The sequence below is a fragment of the Thamnophis elegans genome, chromosome 1, assembly GCF_009769535.1.
Source record: "Thamnophis elegans isolate rThaEle1 chromosome 1, rThaEle1.pri, whole genome shotgun sequence".
Lineage (NCBI taxonomy): Eukaryota > Metazoa > Chordata > Lepidosauria > Squamata > Colubridae > Thamnophis > Thamnophis elegans.
Genome location: NC_045541.1, coordinates 36,890,696 through 36,913,057, shown reverse-complemented (window position 1 = coordinate 36,913,057; position 22,362 = coordinate 36,890,696). Strand labels below are relative to the sequence as shown.

Sequence of the window (22,362 nt, the reverse complement as noted above, 5' to 3'; positions counted from 1 at the left end):
TGCATGGCAAACATTATACATTATATAAAACAGGTTAAGTTACAGATAAAAATAAATATCAGGATAAAGGTAATATAAAAGACTGGAAGGCATTTAATAGTTTAGTAACATAGGTAGTATTGCTCTAGAAATTAATTTTTTGTTGCTTTGTAAACCCTGATGCTTGAGATGTTTGGCTTAATAACCTAATCAATCCATGGATATTCAATATATGTTTTGGTAGTTTGGGATATTTTTCATTAACCCCAATGGCTGGAAAGCCCTGGTGAAGAATATATAAAAACAGATAAAATAAATTTTAAATTGCATTTGTGTGATTTCAAACTGTATCTTCTAAAATATAAAAGCACTTTGTATCTAAATGCATAATTCAGAGCAAATTACTCTTCCAATCATGATTATAGCAGGGTCTGACTCATGACATTAGAATACTTTTGTCTGGCAACAGTAAAAACACTAGATCATGAACATGACATTTAACAATAAACTTTCTTTGTGAATACAATTCGTATCATCTCCATATGTACCTCCAGAACAATGCGCCATTAACAGGCACAAAACAAATTACTTCTCAGCAAGTGCAAGACCTTCTGATTATTGAACATTAAGTAACAGTGAGTTAACAATTAGAACAGGAGTGGGCATTACAAGGCAGAAGACTAACACCCTTCCAGCATACTTAGCAGTTTTGGACAAATCATTCAGTTTCTTAGTAGTTTCCTGAAGAATGGGATGATATATATGACTCCTGAAATGTTCTGAAAATCAAATTTCTATTCAGTTTACCTGTTTCAGGCTCATCATTTAAGTTAGGGGTCACAAAGTTAGAAGGGAATAATCCCATTCCTCTGTGATTTTCTCCTTTCCACCAATTGGCATCACTGCACAATAAAAAAAGAGGATATTTTAACACACATATGAAAATAGAACCATGTTCTATCTGATGTTAAGATTCTTGTTCTTCTTCCACCCTCAGCATAGAATCATCAGTTAATACTATTTAAACCTGCATTATGTTGCCTTCCTCTGTACTTAGTTCATTTAAGGAAAAGTCAAGCACGCAATCCTAAACGGTAGTCCAAGGTCACTCAGCTGCCTTTGTGCTTAAGGTGGAACTAGAACTCACAGTCTACTGGTTTCTAGCTTGGTGCCTTCATTACTTCACCAAAATGGCTGTCATTTTATTTTTACAAGATTAAATAAATGATGCATGTCACCTTCCCAATCTAATGTATTCAATATATGCTGGGACGGTAACTCCAAGGATTCTGAGAGCTATAATTTCAATTCATCTAGGAGACACAAGGGTGGGGAAAGCTATGGCTATAAAAACATTCGTGAGATCCTATCCATTAGGAAATGCAAACTAATGAGAAACAGCTCTTAGCAACGCCTATGTTTTTCTCTTTGATCTAGCTCAGAAAGACCCAATTTATCCAAAACAATTAAGGGCAATAATTTTTCTAAATAGACTTTGTAAGTGGGGTAGAGTTATAGCAATTAGAATAGTTTTTAACACTGGGACTTTATCTTTATTACAAGGTGTACCGTATTTTTCGGAGTACAAGATGCACTGGAGTATAAGACGCACCAAAAGTTTGAAGAGGCAAATTAAAAAAAAAAGTTTTTGCACTCTGTAGACCTCCCAAAAATGGCCTGTTTTTTGTGAAAATGGGTCCGTTTTTTTTGCCACAAAAAGGGCATGCATAGCCTTTAGGAGGCATATGGAGTGCTCCTGGGGGCTGGGAGGGAGCAGTGGCTCATTTTTGCCATCCCGTCACCAGGAGCACTCCATAAGCCTCCTAAATGCTATGCATGGCCATTTTGGTAAAGGGGTCAGGGTTTTGGGAGGCCAAAAATGCTGTATTCATTGTATAAGACGCACCCAGATTTTCACCCTCTTTTTTGAGTGAAAAAGATGCGTCTTATACTCCGAAAAATATGGTAGGTCATGATTTGAATACACAAACAGTACCAGCTATACATGAACAAAAGTGGTTCCTATCCCTTTTTAAAAAAAATGACAACTTTTTACAAACAAGGCAGATAAAAAAATAATCATTTTTAAAGACTAAAATTTAACCTGGATTTTCAGACTTTAAAAACGTTTCATAAAAATAATGCTCAAGCATACACTGATCAGCATACTTTTTATTCTATTTGCTAATAGTTAAAGTAAGTTAAAAATCAGGATACTAACCTCTCTCTAAAAGTTCAAAGGCAAAAAGTTCAATTAATAGGGAATGTGAGCTGAGGGAGTAATATAATTGCAAAAGCTGGTGAAGACTGTTCTTTCAGAACCTCCTGGCAAAAATATCCTCCAAGCAGCCATAAGCAATAATTAAATTGGAATTACCAGGATGGCTCTAAGATCATTATTCTATTTTTCAGTAAAAGTTATTCTGAAAAAAAGGCCTAACAAAATAAATTTATATGGTATAGATATCCTAAATAACAATGAAACCATATCTCTCTTGAGATGCTGAAGAATCTGCACTGAATTTATGCTCAAATAAGGACAGTTCATTTTTACTGAAAACGATGGCTATGGAAATTTTCTGAATAGTAAATAAATTGTAGTTTATTGAACTGAATCAACCTTGTCCATAGAAGAGTTTGGAAATAAGTCTGGAAGCAGTTGTTCAAAGTGCAAGTGGCATATTAAAAGACACATTTAAGTTCAATAATTCCCTATCTGAATACAAATAATAAAATACCGACATACCTGTCATCCAAAACAACAATAATATCGCCACTCTTAAAGGTAAGTTCATTATCCTCGACTGCCTCAAAGTCATACAAGGCTCGCACTTTTCTTGAGAGCTTTTGATGGCTATGCTGAGTGTCTACAGATGGGTATAAAGATTTTGTCTCGGTTTGCTGCTGCTGCTGCTTCTGTTCTTGCAAAGATAATTCAATAGCTACAATTTGAAGAACAGAAGCACATTTTATGCCAGTTAAAATTATGTGAATTACTTGCATGTCCTGATATGTAGCACAAAGCTCTCTAAAATGTTCCAAATAAGTGTCTTTTCATTTGATTTTAGCTTCGGGCATCAAAACTATACAAAGAACTATACATTCAGAACTCTTTACTGGTAGTCCTTGGCTTACAACAGTTGATTTAGTGACATTCAAAGTGACATGACTGCTTTTCACACTTACGACCATTGCAGAATCCCCATGGTCACGTGATCAAAATTCAGATGCTTGGCAGCTGACTCATATTTATGATGGTTGCAGTGTCTCAGGGTCATGTGATCGACCTTGTGACAAGCAAAGTCAATGGGGAAGCCAGATTCACTTAACCGGAGTACTAACGTAACAACAATAATGATTCACTTAACAACTGTGGCAAGGAAGGTTGTAAAATGGGGGGAAACTCACTTAAATGTTTCACTTAGCAACATAAATTTGGGGCTCAATTGTGGTCGCAACTCAAGGACTACCTGTATATATAGCTAATTCTGGATGAGATGATCTGTGAATGTAATTGAACATTCCAAAAACTGTACTTGTAAACCTGCTCCGGAAAAACTAAGAAAGCTGTCATGCAGAATTCAGCCATGTCTTACTCAATAAACCACAGTTAAGCTTATCAAGATGACTGAATTTAGCCACTCAATACATCCAAGCTCTGCTGATTGTGGGAAACAAGGTGCTAACTGCTCTAAATGTTATCACCCCTACTATAGATTGAAAATTGAGGTTGTCAAGGGAGGAAGTTAGTTGTTGTTACAGTATAACTAGGAGGAGGAAGACAAAATAGGTTGCAGCCTTCCATACAAGTAGTTATGATTATGTACAAATTCATCACCTTAAAGTACTGTAGTAAAATTAATATAGATGTTTATATTTATTAAATAAGGCATAAATTAACCATAGCCTAAACTGCTTAGAGATGGACTGAACCTGTTTATGATCCACCCAAATATACGTATATGGAGTTTCTTCAGAAGGCAGGATTTGAACAGAATTACCACGGCAGTCTGAGTGATTAAGTGCCATCATTTTGGTGTGAATTCTCAGTGACCAGAAAATCACATACAGCTATTAAAAGCATTTTTAAGTCAGGCATTGTTCTTAGAGCATTAATGTGTCTAATATGGTCAATATGAGTAAAATTTTCTTTGACAAAAGTTTCTAGCGTATGAATTGAACAAAGCAAAAAGATGAAAATATTCAAAACCAGCAAGCAACAAGAAACTCAAAACACAAAGCATAAGCCAAGAATTCTTTAAAAACTGTTTTGAGGAAATCCATACACAATTTATATTATGTAAATAAAATTAAATCCACCTCAAAGAATTATACTTATTATTTTATTTGTTAGCTAGAGTTATGAACATCTAATAACTCAAAACTAAATATGTGTAAAATATTTAAAAATAGCAGTGCCAGTTGTAATATAAAATGGTAATATTTTTGGAAAATTGTTTTAAGAGATGGCAAACATCCTTAGAATTCCAAGGAGATTAAAAGCATTTTTAAAAATGCATTTGCTGATATATACATCTGTTTCCTTTATAGCTTCCTTGCTTCCTTCACAAAGTTTTAAAAAATATAATTGTTCAAACTTTCCTTTGCTATTACTGGCTATATAGCAAGGATTTGAATTAGTGTTCAATGGAGAATGTCACATATTTTAACTATCAAGCATGTTCACAAGTACAAACTTAGAATCATGTAAAATATTGTATCACTCAAGAATTGGTGACTAAAGTTTTACCTTTAGCTATATCTTCTTCTTCTTTGTTTTTGCCTGATGATGCACCATTCTTGGCAACAGCTGAGGGACTCTGTAAATATACTTGCAATATAAACATGCTACTTCAAGTGGGAAAAGTTCTATATTTGCCTGCACTTTGAAAACAATACTGGTGTTGTTTTAGCTTACCTTGTGGTAAGTATTTTTTAATTGTTTAAAGTCAGAAAACATGGGAATCATACCCAACAGGTGCTCAGAGCAGTTACCATTTTTTGGGAATGAATCAAAGTCACATATAGACTATTAATAATAATAGCAATAGCGCTTAAGACTTATATACCACTCCACAATACTTAACACAGCACTCTCTGACCAGTTTACAATGTCAGCTTATTGCCCACATATGCTGCCTATTAGATTTAAGTCATTTTTTCACAACAAATGGCTGTTGATACTTGCCAGGTCTATTCAAACAGCCCAATATGGCTAAACCATATGTCCTTGTTTTTAAAACTGCGGTATATCTGTTCTTATACATTTGGATTTGGTACAGAACAGTTCCTAATCTAAACAACATAAATATTATAAGATGATGCCATTTTCCTGCTTCATTTAATACAACTGCATTTTAGATCTGAAAACTATTTCTGCACATTTTCAAAAGCAGAATTAACAGTCTACAGTATAGCCGGGATGGTGAACCTATGGCACTTCTGGTGTTCTCATAGGGTCGTTTTTTGCCCTCCGGAGGCTTCAGGGAAGCCTCCTGAAGGTCCCTGAAGCCTCCAGAGGGCCTCCGAGGGGGCAAGGGAGGCTGTTTTCGCCCTCCCCAGGCTCCTACAAAGCCTCTGGAGCCTGGGGAGGGCGAAAAAAGCATGCAAAAAATGGGGGGGGGGGGTTAGCGCCTGTCATGCGCCCATGCACACTGGGGTGGTCACACATTGCATTATGGGTGTGGCACGACCCCCTGCGCTCCCCCCACTTATGGCACGCAAGCCAAAAAAGGTTTGCCATCGCTGGTCTATAGTAATCATTTTCACTTCAACACACAGAGTAATCCAACTCTGCAAAGTCTCCAATCAATGTTAACAATGTTTATGAGCAAATAATCTTACATACATATTGTGCATATTAGATAATAGGTTTAATAATATATTATGACCTTCTACTCATCCCAAGGCCCATTTGCCCTGTGCACCACAGAGCATCTCCCAGCTCTGTAGCCCCAGTGTGGAGAGTGCTTGTGGGGGAGAAATTATTGGTATATGCCATTAAAATGTGGATAGAGCTCACATTCAAAATTTAAATTCAGTCATTCTCCTGTTAGCACCAAATCCCCAAACTTTTATAGGCATAAATGAATTCTAACCTCTTACCTGTGTCCCAGCTGTAGGAAACACAATCCCTTCTTCCTTAAGAGATTTAATGGTGGCTGATATTAAGCTGAACTGGGGGTCTTTCTGAAATTCTTCTGACCATTCTACCATTAAAGCTTTTAATTTGTCACATACTTTAGGGTGTGCCTAAGCAAGAAAGCACAATAGGAGAAGCAAAATTAGCTTTAAATAGTTGACAAAACAAACTGCCAAAGAAGTTGGTTGTCCAAAGAAAACCTACAATCTGACATGTTTAACAGAAAATTTTAAAAAATGATATTAGAGATGGCTGACCATTGTATGATGACATGTATTTTAATACAGAGATTAAAAGACTTAGCTTCACAATTTAAAATCCAATGAGCGCTGATGTGATGCAGTGAATAAAGAGTTGAACTGGCATTAGAAAGGCCCATATTCAAGTCCATCCTCAGCCACGAAAAAATTGATTTAACCCTGTTACTCCCTTTTCGCCCAGCTTGCCCCATAAAGTTAATGTGAGGATATATTGGAAGACGCTCCTATGTATGCTGCCCAGAGCTCCTGAAGAAAAGGCAGGACATAAATACGAACGCGGAAATAAATAAAGTTCTTGGTAGGCCTATATAAAGGAACTGCCCAACCAACTTGGCAGCCAGTTCCTAGGCTCCAAATATAGTCTATCTCAGGTTGGCTCCAGGAAGAGACCATTTCTACCAGTTCTCAGTTCAGATAAATGAACTGGGTAACCTAACACTTCAGCGCAAAGTTGTTTTTTTTAATTCTCCTTCCTCTTTTCAGCAATCTGGACCCAAACAATTGGCATTTCTCTAGCAAAGTCTTTTTTACAGATAGATACAATTCAGCTGTCAATATAAGCTACATCCCTCACATAGCCATACTGACTTATAAGCAGTAAATCTCTAGAAAGAACTGGGGAGGAAGGAATTGAGAGGCTGATGGTTTCTGGGAAGCCCCTTAAGTGACAGAAACTCCACAATCTCCCAAGTTGTCCCACGAGGCACCTCATGAGATATTTGGGGACAAGGAATGATGTCAGTAGCTCTGGATCTAACCAATTGTATAGTTCCAATACCTGTGTAACATTCCTGAAGCTGCCAACAAACCTCAGTGGGTACAAATTGAGACCCTACATTACCCTGCTTATCCCTTATCTTTTTGGCTGACCTTCTGCAGTCTAAATGTTGTCAAAACAATACTGCCTCTATACAGTCCACAATCTCCCCCCACTAAGTGACACTGGGTTCTGTTTTTATTTATAGGTAGTCCTTGACTTACAACAAAATTTCCATTGCTAAGCAAGGCAGTTCAATGAGCCATGCCCAATTTTACGACCTTTGTCACTATGGTGTGAAGCAAATCACTACAATTAAATGAACTTTGTGCCTGTTAAGCAAATCTGGCTTCCCCCATTGACAGTACTATTCTAAACACTGAAGATGTATCTCCGCCAGTTTCATAATTCACTGTTCAAATGATTATGAAATGTTCTTGTATTTTTTAACACAGCATAGGAGAATATTCAACCTTTCTTTACAATCTGTTGTTCCTCTGAGGAAGCTGTCAGTTCAGAAATTGCAAAAATTCAATGTTTTTTGTAATATTCATGATTAAAGCAAATCTCTCAAGTATAACACCATAATTTTGTACTTTTACCTTCTCTATTTATATCACAGATTGTATTGGTTTTTAAATTTCATTTCTATATTCTAAGTTAATACTAGAAATGCAAAACACAAGCGTGGTGACACAATCAATGTACTTTTCGATTAATTTTCTCTAAATATGATACATCTAAAAACCTCACCTTGTTTATTATGACACGCACTTCACTGGCAAAATCACGCGAGCAGATTTCTAAGTGGAAAATCTTTCCACAGTTTGATACACAGGCTCCCAACAGCTAACAAAATGAAGACAGAATTGAATAAATGAGACCATTCACAACGAATAGCAAAAAGCTGCACATATATTATAAAGATATTGATCCTAATCAATCCCTGCCCTCCCACTCCCTACCTAGCACTGGCTAGGAAGAAAACAGGCCAGTAATATTGAGAAATAAATAAATAAGATAAATATTATTTTAGTCATCAATATCAATAAGTTTAATTTATTTTAAAAAGTTCACAAGAATTGTTTTTTGAACCTAAGAATTTTCACCCCTGAATAAAGTATGCGCATACTTACAGTTAGTGCCTGCAGTGCAACATGGGGTACTTTATGATTTACTCTCTTTAAAATGGCTTTGAGGCAGTCTTTTGCTCTAGATAAAATAATATCTGTGTCAGATATTTTAATAACTTAAAAGGGACAAAAAGTCCTAGAAAGAAGACATTGAAGAAAGAGCTTTGGGGATCATTTTATTATTAGTGACACAAAAGGAAGATCCATTTCTAATACTTCAACTGCGAAACCCAATCATATTCTGCAAAGCAAGCCACAATCAGTTCAATAATTCTCTAAGAGAAAACATCCAGGATAAAATAGGTAGCTTTCAATCATTTAAGTATTTCAACACTTCAGTTTGAATCATGGTTTGTTATATCAATCCAATGCTATTTTCCAGTTTTCTGATTTTTTCAGGGTTTCCACATTAGTTCAATAAACAAACTAAATTGTAACTGAATTCGCATATAAACCAAGCCGTAAAACATTAGTTTAAAAAACACAACAGCTGCTATAACATGGCAATTGGTGTGACTCCAATGTCTACTGTAGAGAGCCATGGAAATGGTTGTGGTGAAGGAGTGTAGCAGTTAGCAAAACATGAGCTCAGTCTGGGGAAATAAGACAGTGTGAAAAAGAAAATTAACGTTGCCACTCTAGAAGGGGTGGAGAAAGAGGGAGGAGTAACACTGCTACCAGTAGCTGTCAAGAAGGACAATAAATATGTGCCGTCCCTCTCCTTAACTAGCCTATCTGATTGAATGCATGTGTACAGAGTATACTAACTTAGGTTCCATATGTCTGGGGATTCATGAATGGCTAAGTTCCAATTTTTTACAGGGCCCATATGAGCACAGACATTGTAGCAGCAATCAACAAGAGGCAAACCTGTTACCTTTCTATATGTTGATACAAAAGATAATGTGAGTGATCGTGGGTGCACCTCGGTTCGCCCACATAACACCTATCCTCCGCGAGCTGCACTGGCTACCTGTTGGCCTCCGTGTGCGCTTCAAGGTGCTTCTTACTACCTATAAAGCCCTTCATGGTAGTGGATCTGCGTACTTGGGAGACCGCCTTCTGCCAATTACCTCCTCTCAACCCATAAGATCCCACAGATTAGGCCTCCTCCGAGTGCCATCTGCCAGCCAGTGTCGGCTGGCAACTACGCGGAGGAGAGCCTTTTCTGTAGCAGCTCCGACCCTCTGGAACGATCTCCCCGTGGAGATTCGTACCCTCACCACCCTTCAGACCTTCCGCACAGCCCTCAAGATCTGGCTATCCCGCCAGGCCTGGGGGTAAAGACCATAGTTTGCCCCCGCCCGAATGTTGAATGAATGTTGTTTGATCTTAACTACATATTGTATTTTTATGTTATTGTACGTCTTCCCCTCCCATAAGTTGTTAGCCGCCCTGAGTCCTCTCAGGGAAAAGGGCGGCCTATAAATAAACGCAACTACAACTACAACTATGTGAAAGGGTCAGTCTGGAAATGTTTAATGTGTCTAGTTTAGACAGCAGTAACCTATAGAACAACACACAAACACAATTACAAGCCAAACAGTCTGGCATGCTAATTACTACTTGAAATCCTTGTTTTATTATTCAAATAGAAGCAGACACTGATGCCTTTCAACTAACCACATTTTACTTTTTTAGTTCAGTCTAACCAAAAGCATTTCATGTGATTTTTTTTAAAAAAAACCTTAACAATGGAAATTAGTAACAACCAGTTTCTGACCATAGAACTAATGATTAGCAGACTGTTTTTATTTATGTTCCCCTTAGGACTGACTGGTTGTCCTTCTTCATAATACTTACGAAATCTTTCTCTTCTGGACATAGTTTTAAAGTATACATTTTGGTTTGGTATAAAATGGATCTACTTCTCCCCACAACCTTTTAAACAAGATAATATAGCATAATCACTCTGTGTCTGGGAGTATGTGTGTTGGTGTGTATGCATATGTATGTTTATGAATAAGTGTACACACACACACCCTGTTTCCCTGAAAATAAGACCTCCCTGGATAATAAGCCCAATTGGGCTTTTGAACGTGTGCATTAAAATAAGCTGCCCCCAAAAAATAAGCCCTCCCAAAAAAATATTGCAACGCAGCAGCAGCCATAAGGTGACCACACTCGTCACATCCTGCACTTCATAAATAATAAGATCCCCCCCCCCCCAAAAAAAGGCCAAATGCTTATTTCAGGGGGTCAAAAGAAAATAAAACCCTGTTATTTTTGGAGAAACACGGTATAAATATGCATATATGCTTAAAATGTCAAATCTGGGCAGAAGGCACAAATTAATCAGAGCATTTACAAAATAACATTCAAGGTATGTTGGTGGGTCTTACCCATTGGGAGTGCTTCCAACCTTGTCACAAATATCCATAATAACTGCCCAATCTTCAACAGTGTTGTACTCATTTGTAGCCTTTTCTGTGGACAAAATAACATACAAAAATCAACAGCCTTTCAGGCAGGACACAAGCATCTTCTGTCCGAAATGGTTGCTAGCTCCAAAAGTGCTTTTGCTATCCTGTTAAAACCTTAAATTCACAAACAAGGTTGTTTTGCATTCTGACTATAATATATGTCTAAAATTGGACGGATTTACTTCAGTGCAGTGGGAAAATAATTCCAACGTTACAATTTCAAATGAATAGTAAGCTATAACAGATGGGAGTCTGAAAGAAAATATGAATGTTTTCTTCATATTGAAGAAATATGAATGTTCATATTTTATCTCTTAGAAGTCTACAAATGTTTAATAACTGTTTTATTTTCTTCTCAATCCAGACAGTTGATTTATGTGGCATTGACAGATCAAAGTATGAACATATACCAGCATTCATTCTCATATAGGAAATAAAAGATAAGCACAACTATTTCCACTTTATGAACAAAGTACGCTTTCAAGTGAAAAAGCAAGTTATTCATATTATCAACGTGAATTGTATGTGGGTGTGTGTATTACCATCAAACATTTGAATTCAACTTTTTAGAAGCAACACTACCTACAGAATACGAATGTACTTTTAACAGCTGTTAAGAAAATTGGAAGCTGCTTATTTAGAACTTTCTCTTCTTTCTCTTCTCTTATTTCTTTCTTTCCACTTTTTTCTTACTATTTTTCTTCATACTTTCATAAGTGTATTGTTTTTATTCTTTTAAAAATGTTTTAATAAAAACTATATATTAAAAAAGTCTCCCTTTTCACCCCTATGGGTGGTAAGTCTTCCTCAATCTTGGGTCCTCTACCAGAGATGTGGAAGTTTGAAGCTTCTGTGCAGTATCTTAGCTGTTTCCTCACACTGGGTTCTTCCTGGGATTTGTTGGAGCCACTCTCCAGGTTAGGAGTCACAGACCCAAGTGTTCCTACCACCACTGGGACCACTTTGGCCTTTACTTTCCATATCACCTCTAGTTTCCACCCCCATTATGCGCTGGTATATCTCCAGTTTCTTATACTCTTTCTTTCTGATATTGCTATCTCTTGTCACCACTACATCTATCATTACTGCTGTCTTCTGGTCCTTAGTCTACCACCATAAGTCCCAGTTGATTGACCAGTACCTGCCTGTCCATCTGGATCTAGAAATCCCACAGAATCTTAGCCCTGTTATTCTTCACAACCTTCTGTGGAATTTCCCATCTGGATTTAGGAGTATCTAGCCCCTATACTGTGAGGGTGTTCCTGTTTACAATGCTAGTACTTGGCAGTGTCATTTCAATGTATGGTGTTCCTGCCTACATCTTTACCCTGCAACTATTTCTTGGAATTCTTTGAAGCCTCTTTGCATAGTCTGGGCCACAGGTCTTATTTGGTGTGGTAAACCTTTGCTTCTATGCCTCTGGTGTCTAGTGCCTGTTCTTGTGCAGCTATGATCAGTGGCGGCCCTTTCCAGCCACTGATGGGATGTCCCATTGTTTGCCAATCTATCCAAAGCTATCTTAGCAATAAATCCCAGCCTGAAACCTGGTTGAAACATGTCTAGATAATCAATTTCTTAGGTTCTTATCAGCTGTAGGCTGACCACCTTTTCAAAAACCTTCCCTCAAAAGGGAAATTTAAAGCTTGGTCAACAGTTACTGAGAAGGGTTGAGTCTATGAATACAGTAATATTATAGGTAATTTTTAATATATTTACATTTTATTGCTCTTAAAATAACAGAAAAGGAACAAACAATTAAAATAAAGTTTATGCAAAAACATAACTCGCAAAAAAGAGATAGCATTTTGTTTGAGAAATAATTAGAATAATGCTTCTTTAAAACATGTTTTTAAAATGTCCAATATTTACTATATTTTGGGAGAAAATTGTGGACTATATAAATATGATTGGGCAACAACAACTAAGATTTTTAAAGGATAATATTCTGTTGCATTACATATCTCTTACATGGAATTTGATAACTGGACAACACAAATAGATTTTCAATGCCCTTACTATTGCCAAAAAAAACCCCCTGATATTGGAAAGATACTTTGTTCCATGTTTCCCCTTTTCTGTTGCATTTTTAAACTTTTTTTAAAAAAACATGCATTTTTTGGAGAATATTATAGGTAAAATGTTATATTTGGTTTGAGAGAGGGTAATTAACCAGCAGAGTAATAGTACAGGTACAGTATGTCAGACGAATAACCACCAGCATAATGTCAAAATTCAGTGTGAACACAAAATGAATACGTGAATCTATGCTAATCAGGATTCCCAGAAATAGAACCAAATGTGGGATAGTACTCAAGTGATAAACTGTTTTAACTGTTTATGAGTTATGCAAGTTCAACCCAAAATGGCTGAACTCCTATGTACAATAGCTAAGTTTTCTATTTCCTGTATATTTTCCATATGTTAACTCTCATTCCCCCCCTCCACTCCAAACTGGCTTTTAGATCATACTTCAGGAATTCCTGTCTATTATTAATCAATATGGTCAAGTGTCGGGCTTTAAAATAAACTTAGGAAAAACCAAAATATTAGCTATAAATATGAATATTAAACAAAAGGAAGAATTAGGAGTGATGCTAGGATGTGAGGTAGTTAAAAAAGTCAAATATCTTGGAGTTAACATTTTAACTTCAAATGGGAAATTATATAAGCATAATTATGAACCACTTTGGCATAGCATACAGACAGAGATGAAAAAATGGGAGAAATTGCACTTATCTTTGCTGGGTAGGATAGCGGCAGTGAAAATGAACATTTTACCAAAATTTTTATTTCTTTTCCAAATGTTACCTATACTTAAAAAAGATGCGAACCTTTTAGAATGGCAGAAGGGTATCAACAAATTTGTGTGGGCAGGAAAGAAGCCGAGGGTAAAGATGAAAATAATGCAAGATGTACGTGAGAGAGGAGGATTGAAACTACCTAATTTAAAACTATATTATGATGCAGTGGCATTATCTGTAATTAGTGATTGGACTCATTTAACCAATGATAGAATATTGAATATTGAGGGACACGATCTGGTATTTGGTTGGCATGCTTACCTGTTATTCAACAAAAAATTGGATAAGAATTTTAAAAGTCATATTTTAAGAAATGCTTTATTGCGGGTTTGGAAGAAATACCAATATAAATTAAATGACAAGATACCCATGTGGGCAATTCCTAGACACGCAATTGAAAATATGAATACAGCACAAAAACAGGACAGAATTACTTACAGACAGCTTCTTACCTCGGAAAGGGGGGTATTACAATTAAAATCTTTAGAGGTATTAAAAGAGGAGAAGGTAGTTCAAACATGGTTCCAGTATGGGCAATTACAGGCTAGGTGGAAAATAGACCAAAAAATTGGTTTTATCCAAGTTGAGGATAATCTGTTTAAACAAATAAGAGATCAAAGCTTAATGCATATAAAGAGGATATATAATGTATTAATACAGATGGATTTGGAAACAGAATTAGTTAAAGATTGTATGATAAAATGGGCTCAAAATATTGAGGAACCAATAATGTTGGATACATGGGAAAGAATCTGGGTAAGAAATGTGAAATTTACACAAGCTCAAAATCTGAGAGAAAATTTCTACAAGATGTTCTATAGATGGCATTTAGATCCTAAAAAGTTGGCTTCTATGTATCCGAATGTACAGCCTAAATGTTGGAGGTGTGGTTCTCTCGACGCCACATATTATCATATATGGTGGACCTGCCAAAAGGTTAAGGCATTTTGGATAAAAATATGGTGGGTCATGCAAAATGTTTTTAAAAGAAGGATAAAGTTTATTCCTCAGTTATTTTTACTAGGTATATGTACTGACTTTACAGTGGTAGAGACCAATTTGATTCTGCACCTAATAACTGCAGCAAGACTGTTGGTGGTGCAATATTGGAAGAAGGAAGACTTGCCTACAATCCAAGAATGGACATTGAAAGTAACAAACTTAGCCGAAATGGCTAAAATATCGGCATATCTCAAAGATCATTCAAATGAGATATATAAACGAGACTGGAAAAAATGGATTGACTATATACAAAATAAATACGGGACTAAGAAATTCCAGTTAGCCTATGCTTAAGATCAGAAATGATTTAAACTGTTAAAAGTCAGTTCAGTAAGAAGAAGCTAAGGTCAATCTAGAATGTCATTAATTTCTTTATTTCTTTTTTCTCAATAGATTTTAGACTGTGTTAGTTAAAAATCCATACCGTGTATGGGTTCTGGGAAGTCGGGGGGGGGGAGGAGGGGGGTGGGGGGCTGGAGGGAGGGAGGGGTACACACAACAACAAAAAAATTGTACTTCAATGTCTTAATGATTGACAAATGATGACATATTTGTGTTTTTTTTAAAGAAAAATAAAAAAGTGAAAAAAAGGAATTCCTGTCTATTATTAACAAATGTGTTATCTAAGTCTTCAAATGATTGTTTTCTATATCTTCACAGAAAAATGGAAAAGCATGAGATGATTAAATTTGTGGCACCTCAAAATCCATGGAGTAGAAGCTCCCAACATCATTATGTCAGTTTAACTAACTAAATGTCTGAAGTCATTGCAATTTTAATCATTCAAAAGGACATCATGGTCAATGGAATCAAACTCTACAAAGAGAGCCAAGAGAACAATAGCCCTGCATTCCTTGGCAGAAGATACAACTTGAGCAATCATTTGAATGATTGGGTGTAGATTCAAAATAGCAGATGTATTATGCAAGATTACTTGCCCCTCTACCTCGCTGCTATTATATGTTTTTCAAGAAAAAAGCAACTATTTCAATATTAAAGTATTTGTTACATTAGAATTCAGATTAAGGATTTTTACAACAGAATATTCTGTATGAGATTTCTGAGAACAGAAAATACCCTTTTATTGAAAGATGTGTCAGTATTTACTAAGTGCTAAATATGCTTCTTCTTATATCTTCTAAATCTAGAGGATTAATAGCATACAATCCTTCAAACTGCTTGTTTACAACCTTGAGTTCCACACATTGAAAGAAACTCAAAATATATTTATCAGGCTCGGAATAACAACAAAGGAAGATTTATATCAACTCATTTTAAGTAGCATTTGGGTAGATTGAGAGCAAGCAAGTCACTGAAACAAATAAGTTAACACATGAGCTTTTTATAATGTTGACTAAAAAAGAGTGGATTATGTAAAAAATCAAATTCCATTTACACTTAACTTCATATATATTAGCTTCACATATATCAGCTTCATCTTAGCAAGCTGAATTTCTAGCAGGACAATCCATTCTCACATTTTCTAAAACAACTTTCCCCAACTCAATGCCCTTCAACTGTGCTGAACCTCATTCGCTCCTTAGTAAAGATCAAGGGAAGATATATGTTTTAGAAATAACAAAATTACTGAGTGAGCAAATAGGGAAAGCAAACAAAAAAAATTTGGTGACAAAGTTCACTGACGGTTCCTCTCAAAAGCCAATGACAGGGAGAATTGATTGCGTGTTTTGTCTGGCTTTTGTAGAATATAACTGAGGATCTTAACCAGATTTGTTTCCCTTCCCTCCCTTCTGTTTATCTGAGGCATAGGCAAAGAAAACTGATCTCATGACTTGTTGGGGACATGTGTGCTTTCCTCTCTGGAGAAGACAAGAACTACACATGTAGCAGGTATAGGTTGACTGCTTTCCTGGAAGAAAAGTGAAGAAGTGAGACGTGAACCTGTCCATCCCCCAATTTATCAGGGAAGATGAGGAATTCTTGGATCAAATACAATAGTGCTTATGGAGAGACAATAGTACCAAGAAGCTTATAGAAAACAAAACAAAGCCAGGCTGAAAAAATGGAAGAATTATGTATGAAAAACAAAAGCTTGCCAAGAAAGCTCTTTTTCTTTGGAGCTTCTGAATATATTTCAGAGCTTTTCAATTTATATTGGAGGAGTTACCACAAGCTTCAAGGCATTGTAAACACAATGTGAGCTTCTTTCTGGGATTCACTTTCAAGTTGTAATGAAAGAGAGATGGAATCCAACAGGACAGTATCAGTAGAAGTGACTGGGGCTTTTATCTTGTGATCTGGGATCATTTTGAGCCTGTGAATCATGAGGGCTTTCTTTAGAGTCACTTCCATCATTTCCTGCTTGGATGATTGGTAGAAGCCTCTGATGAGATGGCAGGAAGTTGTAGTCAAGTAATAATCAATGCTTCTTTCTGTGATGGGGCTGTTCTGTCACTCCTGTTTTATTTGTTCTGGAACATTTCAGATTTGTCTACAATTCAGATCTTTCTGGGAGCGTGTATAGAGAGAATGGTGGGCCCACAGCTCCACTGAGACCTAAAGGAAGGGAATTATTTGGACTTACAGAGCCAAGTTTAAGGGCAAGGTACAGCAGTCATGCTTGCATTAGTCATGCTTATGGACAACCTACTGAGAAATTGGGATTTGGGGAGTACAATATGATCCTTCTTGATCTGTCATTGGATGTCAGTACTACTGCAAGGGCCATTATCTTGCAGTAGTTGTCTTCCTTTCTGAGGGCCAGTTTCAAATGTGATGGAAGGACAACCTTACTCTATGAAGTGGCTAAGGGCTCTGCTTTCTTCTGCTTCTCTTTAACATATGTTGAAACTCATTTCATTTCATTCATTTATTAAGTTTGTATGCCGCCCTATTCCCGAGAGACTCAGGGCAGCTAACAATAAAAAGGGAGGGGATACAAAACTCCTGGGGGAACGGGAAGGTAGTCTGCAAGGAGTTCATTAAGAACAAGTGTGTTATTTGTCTCAGATGTTTTGCAACCTTGGTATCTTCCTCTGAGAACTTCTGAACTTTTATTGAGTTTGGTGTAGTGTAGCAGCCTAGAAACCAAGAGGCTGCGAGTGTTAGGCATCCTTAGGCATCAAAGCAAGCTGAGTGATTTTGGGCCTGTTACTCTCTCAATCTAACCCACCCCACAAAGTTGTTGTTGTTGTGGAGAAACAGGAGGCATGAGTATTAGATATGTTCACTGCCTTGAGTTAACCTATATATAGCTGACCTATATAAAGGGCAAGTGTAATGGAATGGGTAAATAATCTTGAGGAATGTGGACAGGGGAAGAAATGCTTCCAGGAAACAAAAGAGGCAGGAGATCTCAGTGGTTTAATAGTCAGAGAAAGAAACTTAGAAAGAACCCGGCCTAATGGATCAAGCCATTAAAACTGGGATGGGATTTTTGTACTTTCAGATTTGCAAAATTGTGTTAATGTAGCCTTACAATAAATTAGATTTATCTCAACTAGTCATGTTTCCTGGTTTATCTGCCTGGTTTATATGTCTGGTATATCCAGGAGGGCTGACAGCGGATTACAAATATAATAACAATAACTACCACAATTACTTCTTTGTGCCAATTGTAGACATTCCTGGACCAAGAGATCTTGCTCATAGACATTTGTGCTCTAGTGACCTTCTGTTGAATTATTGTAATATACTCTTCATGGGCCTCTCTTTAAAGAATATTCAGAATCTACAGCTGGTATAGAATACTGGAAGCAAACAGGTGGCAAGCAGATGGTACCATAGGGAATGGGTTGATCATGGAACATATTTCCAAGATGAAGGACTCTTGGTAAGTAATAGATTACAACCCAGAAGAACTAAGAAAAATATATTTAGGAAGTGCCTTGCAAATCTGTTCAGGAAGACAAGCAATAATTACAAGGAAGATTTGAGGTGGACATCGGGAAGATGTTCTGGAAGATAAATGCTATTCAGTAATGGAACAGATTATCTTAAGAAGTAGTAGACCCTCCTTTTGCTGTGTTTAAACAGTCTAGATTGTCATTTGCGGAAACTGCTATAATAGTAGATTTCTGCACTGGGCTAGATGATCTCTAAGATCCTTTGTAAATTTTATCTTTGATTTTCTGATTAAAATGTCTATTTTTAAAACACTTATTTCAACAAAAAGAGCATTGTTTCTATGATTCTTCTAAAGATATATAATGTGTATTGTGCTAGAATTAAATATATTATGATAATTTACAGATATAAAAAAGCTTAAGATTTGATTCTATTTATTCTCTCTCTTGGTAAAATATTTAAAAATGTGATTAGTACATCTTGGAATTAAAAACATCCTGTCACCAGATATTAAAACAGCAGTTAAATAATTTACATCAATAAAATCTGAGGAAGCATGAACAGGATTGCAACTTTCATCAGCAAAACACTACCATTTTCAGAATGTAAGTTCTCAAGAGAAAAATATTGGTTCTGATAGTAAATGTCTTGTCATTAATAAAAGGTTAGTCATATTATATAAATCTGAGAAGAGGTTTGTGATAAGTTTCTGGAAGCTTCAGCTAACATAAAATGTAATTGGTTCTGACAGGAATTTAATATAAAGCCCATAAATTTTTATTAAATTGCAGATAATTTCCCATCTAACCAATTTAAAATCTCTTTTGAATGCTTATATAATCTAACATCTGCACACACTGAACAATACTCTTCCAATATTCTAGGCTCTAAGCCAGTTTTTCTCAACTACAGTTCCGCAAGAGGTCGCTAGAGGTTCCATGAGAAATTGTGATTGAAAAATATGATCATTTTTATAATGTTATATACTGTGTAATGCTAGTATCCGCACTAGTGGAAATTTTTACATGTCAGGATTTAGTGGCACCATGCTATTTGTTGAAAAACATGAATTAGATAGGCCAGAAATGAATTTCATTGCATTTTATTTTTGTGATTTTGAACGCATAATTTTATGCAGGAACCTGAACATTATTTTAAGGGCTCTTCACACTGCATTTTGTAACAATAGCTCTGTCTTGGGTGCTTTTGCAGTGAGTCTCAACCAAAGACAACATTAAACCACATTACAAAAATGTTTTATGTCTGTTAGGTGTTTCTGTTCTTTGCCCATGAAGAACATTTACCCCCAGAGGGAAACACTGGCAAGTCAACTTTCCCAGGTATAATACTAAAACATCAAACTACCTTATGAAGAAAAACATTTTCTTGGTTGTGTCTTTGTTGGAAAACTCAGAGGACTTTTGAAAAAAATTGAAAGTACTTTCTTTGATTTTTTTTTCAATGTTCTTGTGCAATTTTGTAAAGGCTTCATTTTAGTGATATTTTTTAAAATAACTTTGATCAATTACTTTTAGTTAGTATGAATGTATTTCTTGAAAAATAATTCATGACAATAGCGTACAGTACAAATGTGACTCAAATCTGCAAGCGCATAATTTACTAAGCATTATACTTATACATACATACATATAAAAATATTGTAAACTGAACTGAGTTTTAATGGGATATTTCCTTCAGCTTGTAAAGATATCTATTCTCTAATTTTAACATATTCACCCATCAAAAATGTCATCCTGCAACATGTAGATGACTTATAGCTGTACTATTACAAATGAGAAAGAAGTGTCTTGTCATCTCTACTGATATATGATTTCTTGCCTCATCTCCTTCAGTAACAGATCAGCTTTAAATAATTTGTACATGAATTATTTCACTTTTAGATCCAATTCTCATGAATTCAACTAAGCAAGAAAAGCTAAAATAAAGGTATAAAGCAGCAAAGAAGGCAAACAAATCTAATAAGTTCAACTACAGTACCTGGAAATCTTACATCATTAGGCTTTGGAATAAAGATCTGTTTTTGAGGTTTAACCAAGCAACAGCTCTATATAGTTAAACCAAGACAGCAACCAATTATTTAAAACCTTTTAAGAATTTAACTTCTATTCCTACCAAATCAAAACTGGTATTTGAATCTTCAAAGTAATCGTCATAACTGGTCACCTCTCCTAATTCCAGTTGTATAGTTATATTTTAAAGACCATTTCCTGCCTTGTAAACCTGTGCTGACCAAAAAAAAATCACCAAAGGGTGTTTAGTTGTTGGGAATGCAAAATAAATTCCTTTCTATGAAACCATCATTTAATGAAATGGGGCAATTCCTTCTCTATTAGCATTTTTTTAAAATCTCACTTTACTTAACTGTAAACATTTTTTTTTCTCAACCGAAACTTAAAATTATGATCTCTTTTGATATTAAGTCATTTGGCTTTAGTTTCTGAATTACCTCCCCCACTCACTTTAAAAAGTGTCCATAGTTCTGGCAATATGATTGTTTGAATAATACAGATTAGAGGTGGGCCTGTGTATCCCCCCCCCCCGAAATGGATTGTTTTAATTTAATTTTATTTATTTATTTTGTCAAGCATGTATAAGTAACAGATATAAGTATAAACATGATTATGAATACAGGAAATGGATATGAATAAGTGGGGACAGAAGGACAGGGATAGTAGGCACGCTGGTGCACTTATGCATGCTCCTTACAGACCTCTTAGGAATGGAGTGAGGTCAACAATAGACTATCTTAGGTTAAAGTTTTGGGGGTTTGAAAATGTAACAAAAGAGTCAGGTAGAGCATTCCAGGCATTCACTACTCTGATGCTGAAGTCGTATTTTCTGCAATTGAGTTTGGACTGGTTTACCTTAAGTTTGTATCTATTGTGTGCTCTGTATTGTGGCCGTTGAAGCTGAAGTAGTCATTGACAGATAGGACATTGTAGCAGATAATTTTGTGTACTATGTTCAGGTCAGACCAAAGGCTGTGTAGTTCTAAATTGTCTAAACCCAAAATGTGTCTAAGGCCAAAATTGTCTTTAAAATATATTTATAGACCACCAGATTTGGATCCCCACCCCCCCCCCACCTTAAATTTAATCTTGGGCAAATCGTTCGCTCTCAAGTCTGAAGAGGACGAGAATCAGGTTTAGCCAGCCAGGGAGTATTTCGCAAAATCACGTGAGCCTCTTAATAGGGGCGGGGGTGGGGAGACCCACATTATTCCCTCCAGGTAAATCAGGGGCCTCTCGCTCCACTTCCTCCCCCGCACAGGTGGCTCAACTCAGATCCTCGCAAGACGACCGACCTCCTTGCCTCGAGAGGACAGTGTTGGGACGGGACTGGGCAGCAGAGCCTCCCTCCTGAGTCCGTCCTGAGGTGGGGCAGGCTTGGCTACGCAGATGGAGCTGATCCCCCCCCCCCCGGGAGAGGGAAGAACCGACCCGAGGCCGTGCCCGGAGCCTTTTAGGGCGGCTGCGGCTGCTCTTCTTCTGGCGGGTAGACAAAACCCCGTTACACTCACCCACATCCTGCTCGAACGGGTTGGGGGCGAAGAGCGGCATGACAACGTTGGGCAGCGGCGGCAACACGAACGTTTAACGGCAACACCCCGAGGCGGCGGGGTGGGGAGTTGGGGTCAACCTGGCGCGGTCCGGTTCGGCAGACACCCCAGCGAAGGACTCGACTCACTTCGCACCAGTCCCTGCCCTCAGCGCGGCCACGCCCCTCCTCTCCTCCACTTCCTGTTCCGCCATCGCGAAGGACCCCGACGCACCCTCTCTGCCCCTGTCGTTCTGCAGCCGCCTGACTTTATCGCCGGATTCGAAAAGTCCGAAATGCGGGCATTCCCGATGACAAGAGACCGCGAACAGTTTCCTTTTATAGTTTCTTATTTCAGCAGCCAGCACCGACGGTGTGTGTATGTTTGTCGACCTCACTGGATAGAGAAAGACATTTCGGCGTAAGGAATAGGCAACGGTGTAGCCAAAAATTTGGGGTCCTCGGGGAGAAAAACGTGCATAGAGTTAGAAACCGAAGAA

At 37.0% G+C, this 22,362-nt stretch overlaps 1 protein-coding gene across 2 annotated transcripts in view; it reads right to left on the bottom strand.

Moving 5' to 3' along the window:
• The window catches only part of STAM2 (signal transducing adaptor molecule 2), a 28,648-nt gene extending 6,583 nt beyond the window's left edge, over positions 1 to 22,065 (bottom strand). The window contains exons 1-8 of one of the 2 annotated variants that reach the window (XM_032215990.1): positions 21,846 to 22,065; positions 10,614 to 10,698; positions 8,275 to 8,350; positions 7,892 to 7,987; positions 6,085 to 6,231; positions 4,730 to 4,799; positions 2,726 to 2,921; positions 787 to 881 (exon numbers count right to left, since the gene is read on the bottom strand). In XM_032215990.1, coding sequence (XP_032071881.1) covers positions 787 to 881; positions 2,726 to 2,921; positions 4,730 to 4,799; positions 6,085 to 6,231; positions 7,892 to 7,987; positions 8,275 to 8,350; positions 10,614 to 10,698; positions 21,846 to 21,885 — 805 coding nt within the window. In that variant the 5' untranslated portion in view covers positions 21,886 to 22,065. The remainder of the gene's footprint in view (positions 1 to 786; positions 882 to 2,725; positions 2,922 to 4,729; positions 4,800 to 6,084; positions 6,232 to 7,891; positions 7,988 to 8,274; positions 8,351 to 10,613; positions 10,699 to 21,845) is intronic. The other variant, XM_032215998.1, reaches the window with a different exon arrangement.
• Positions 22,066 to 22,362: the final 297 nt, after the last annotated feature.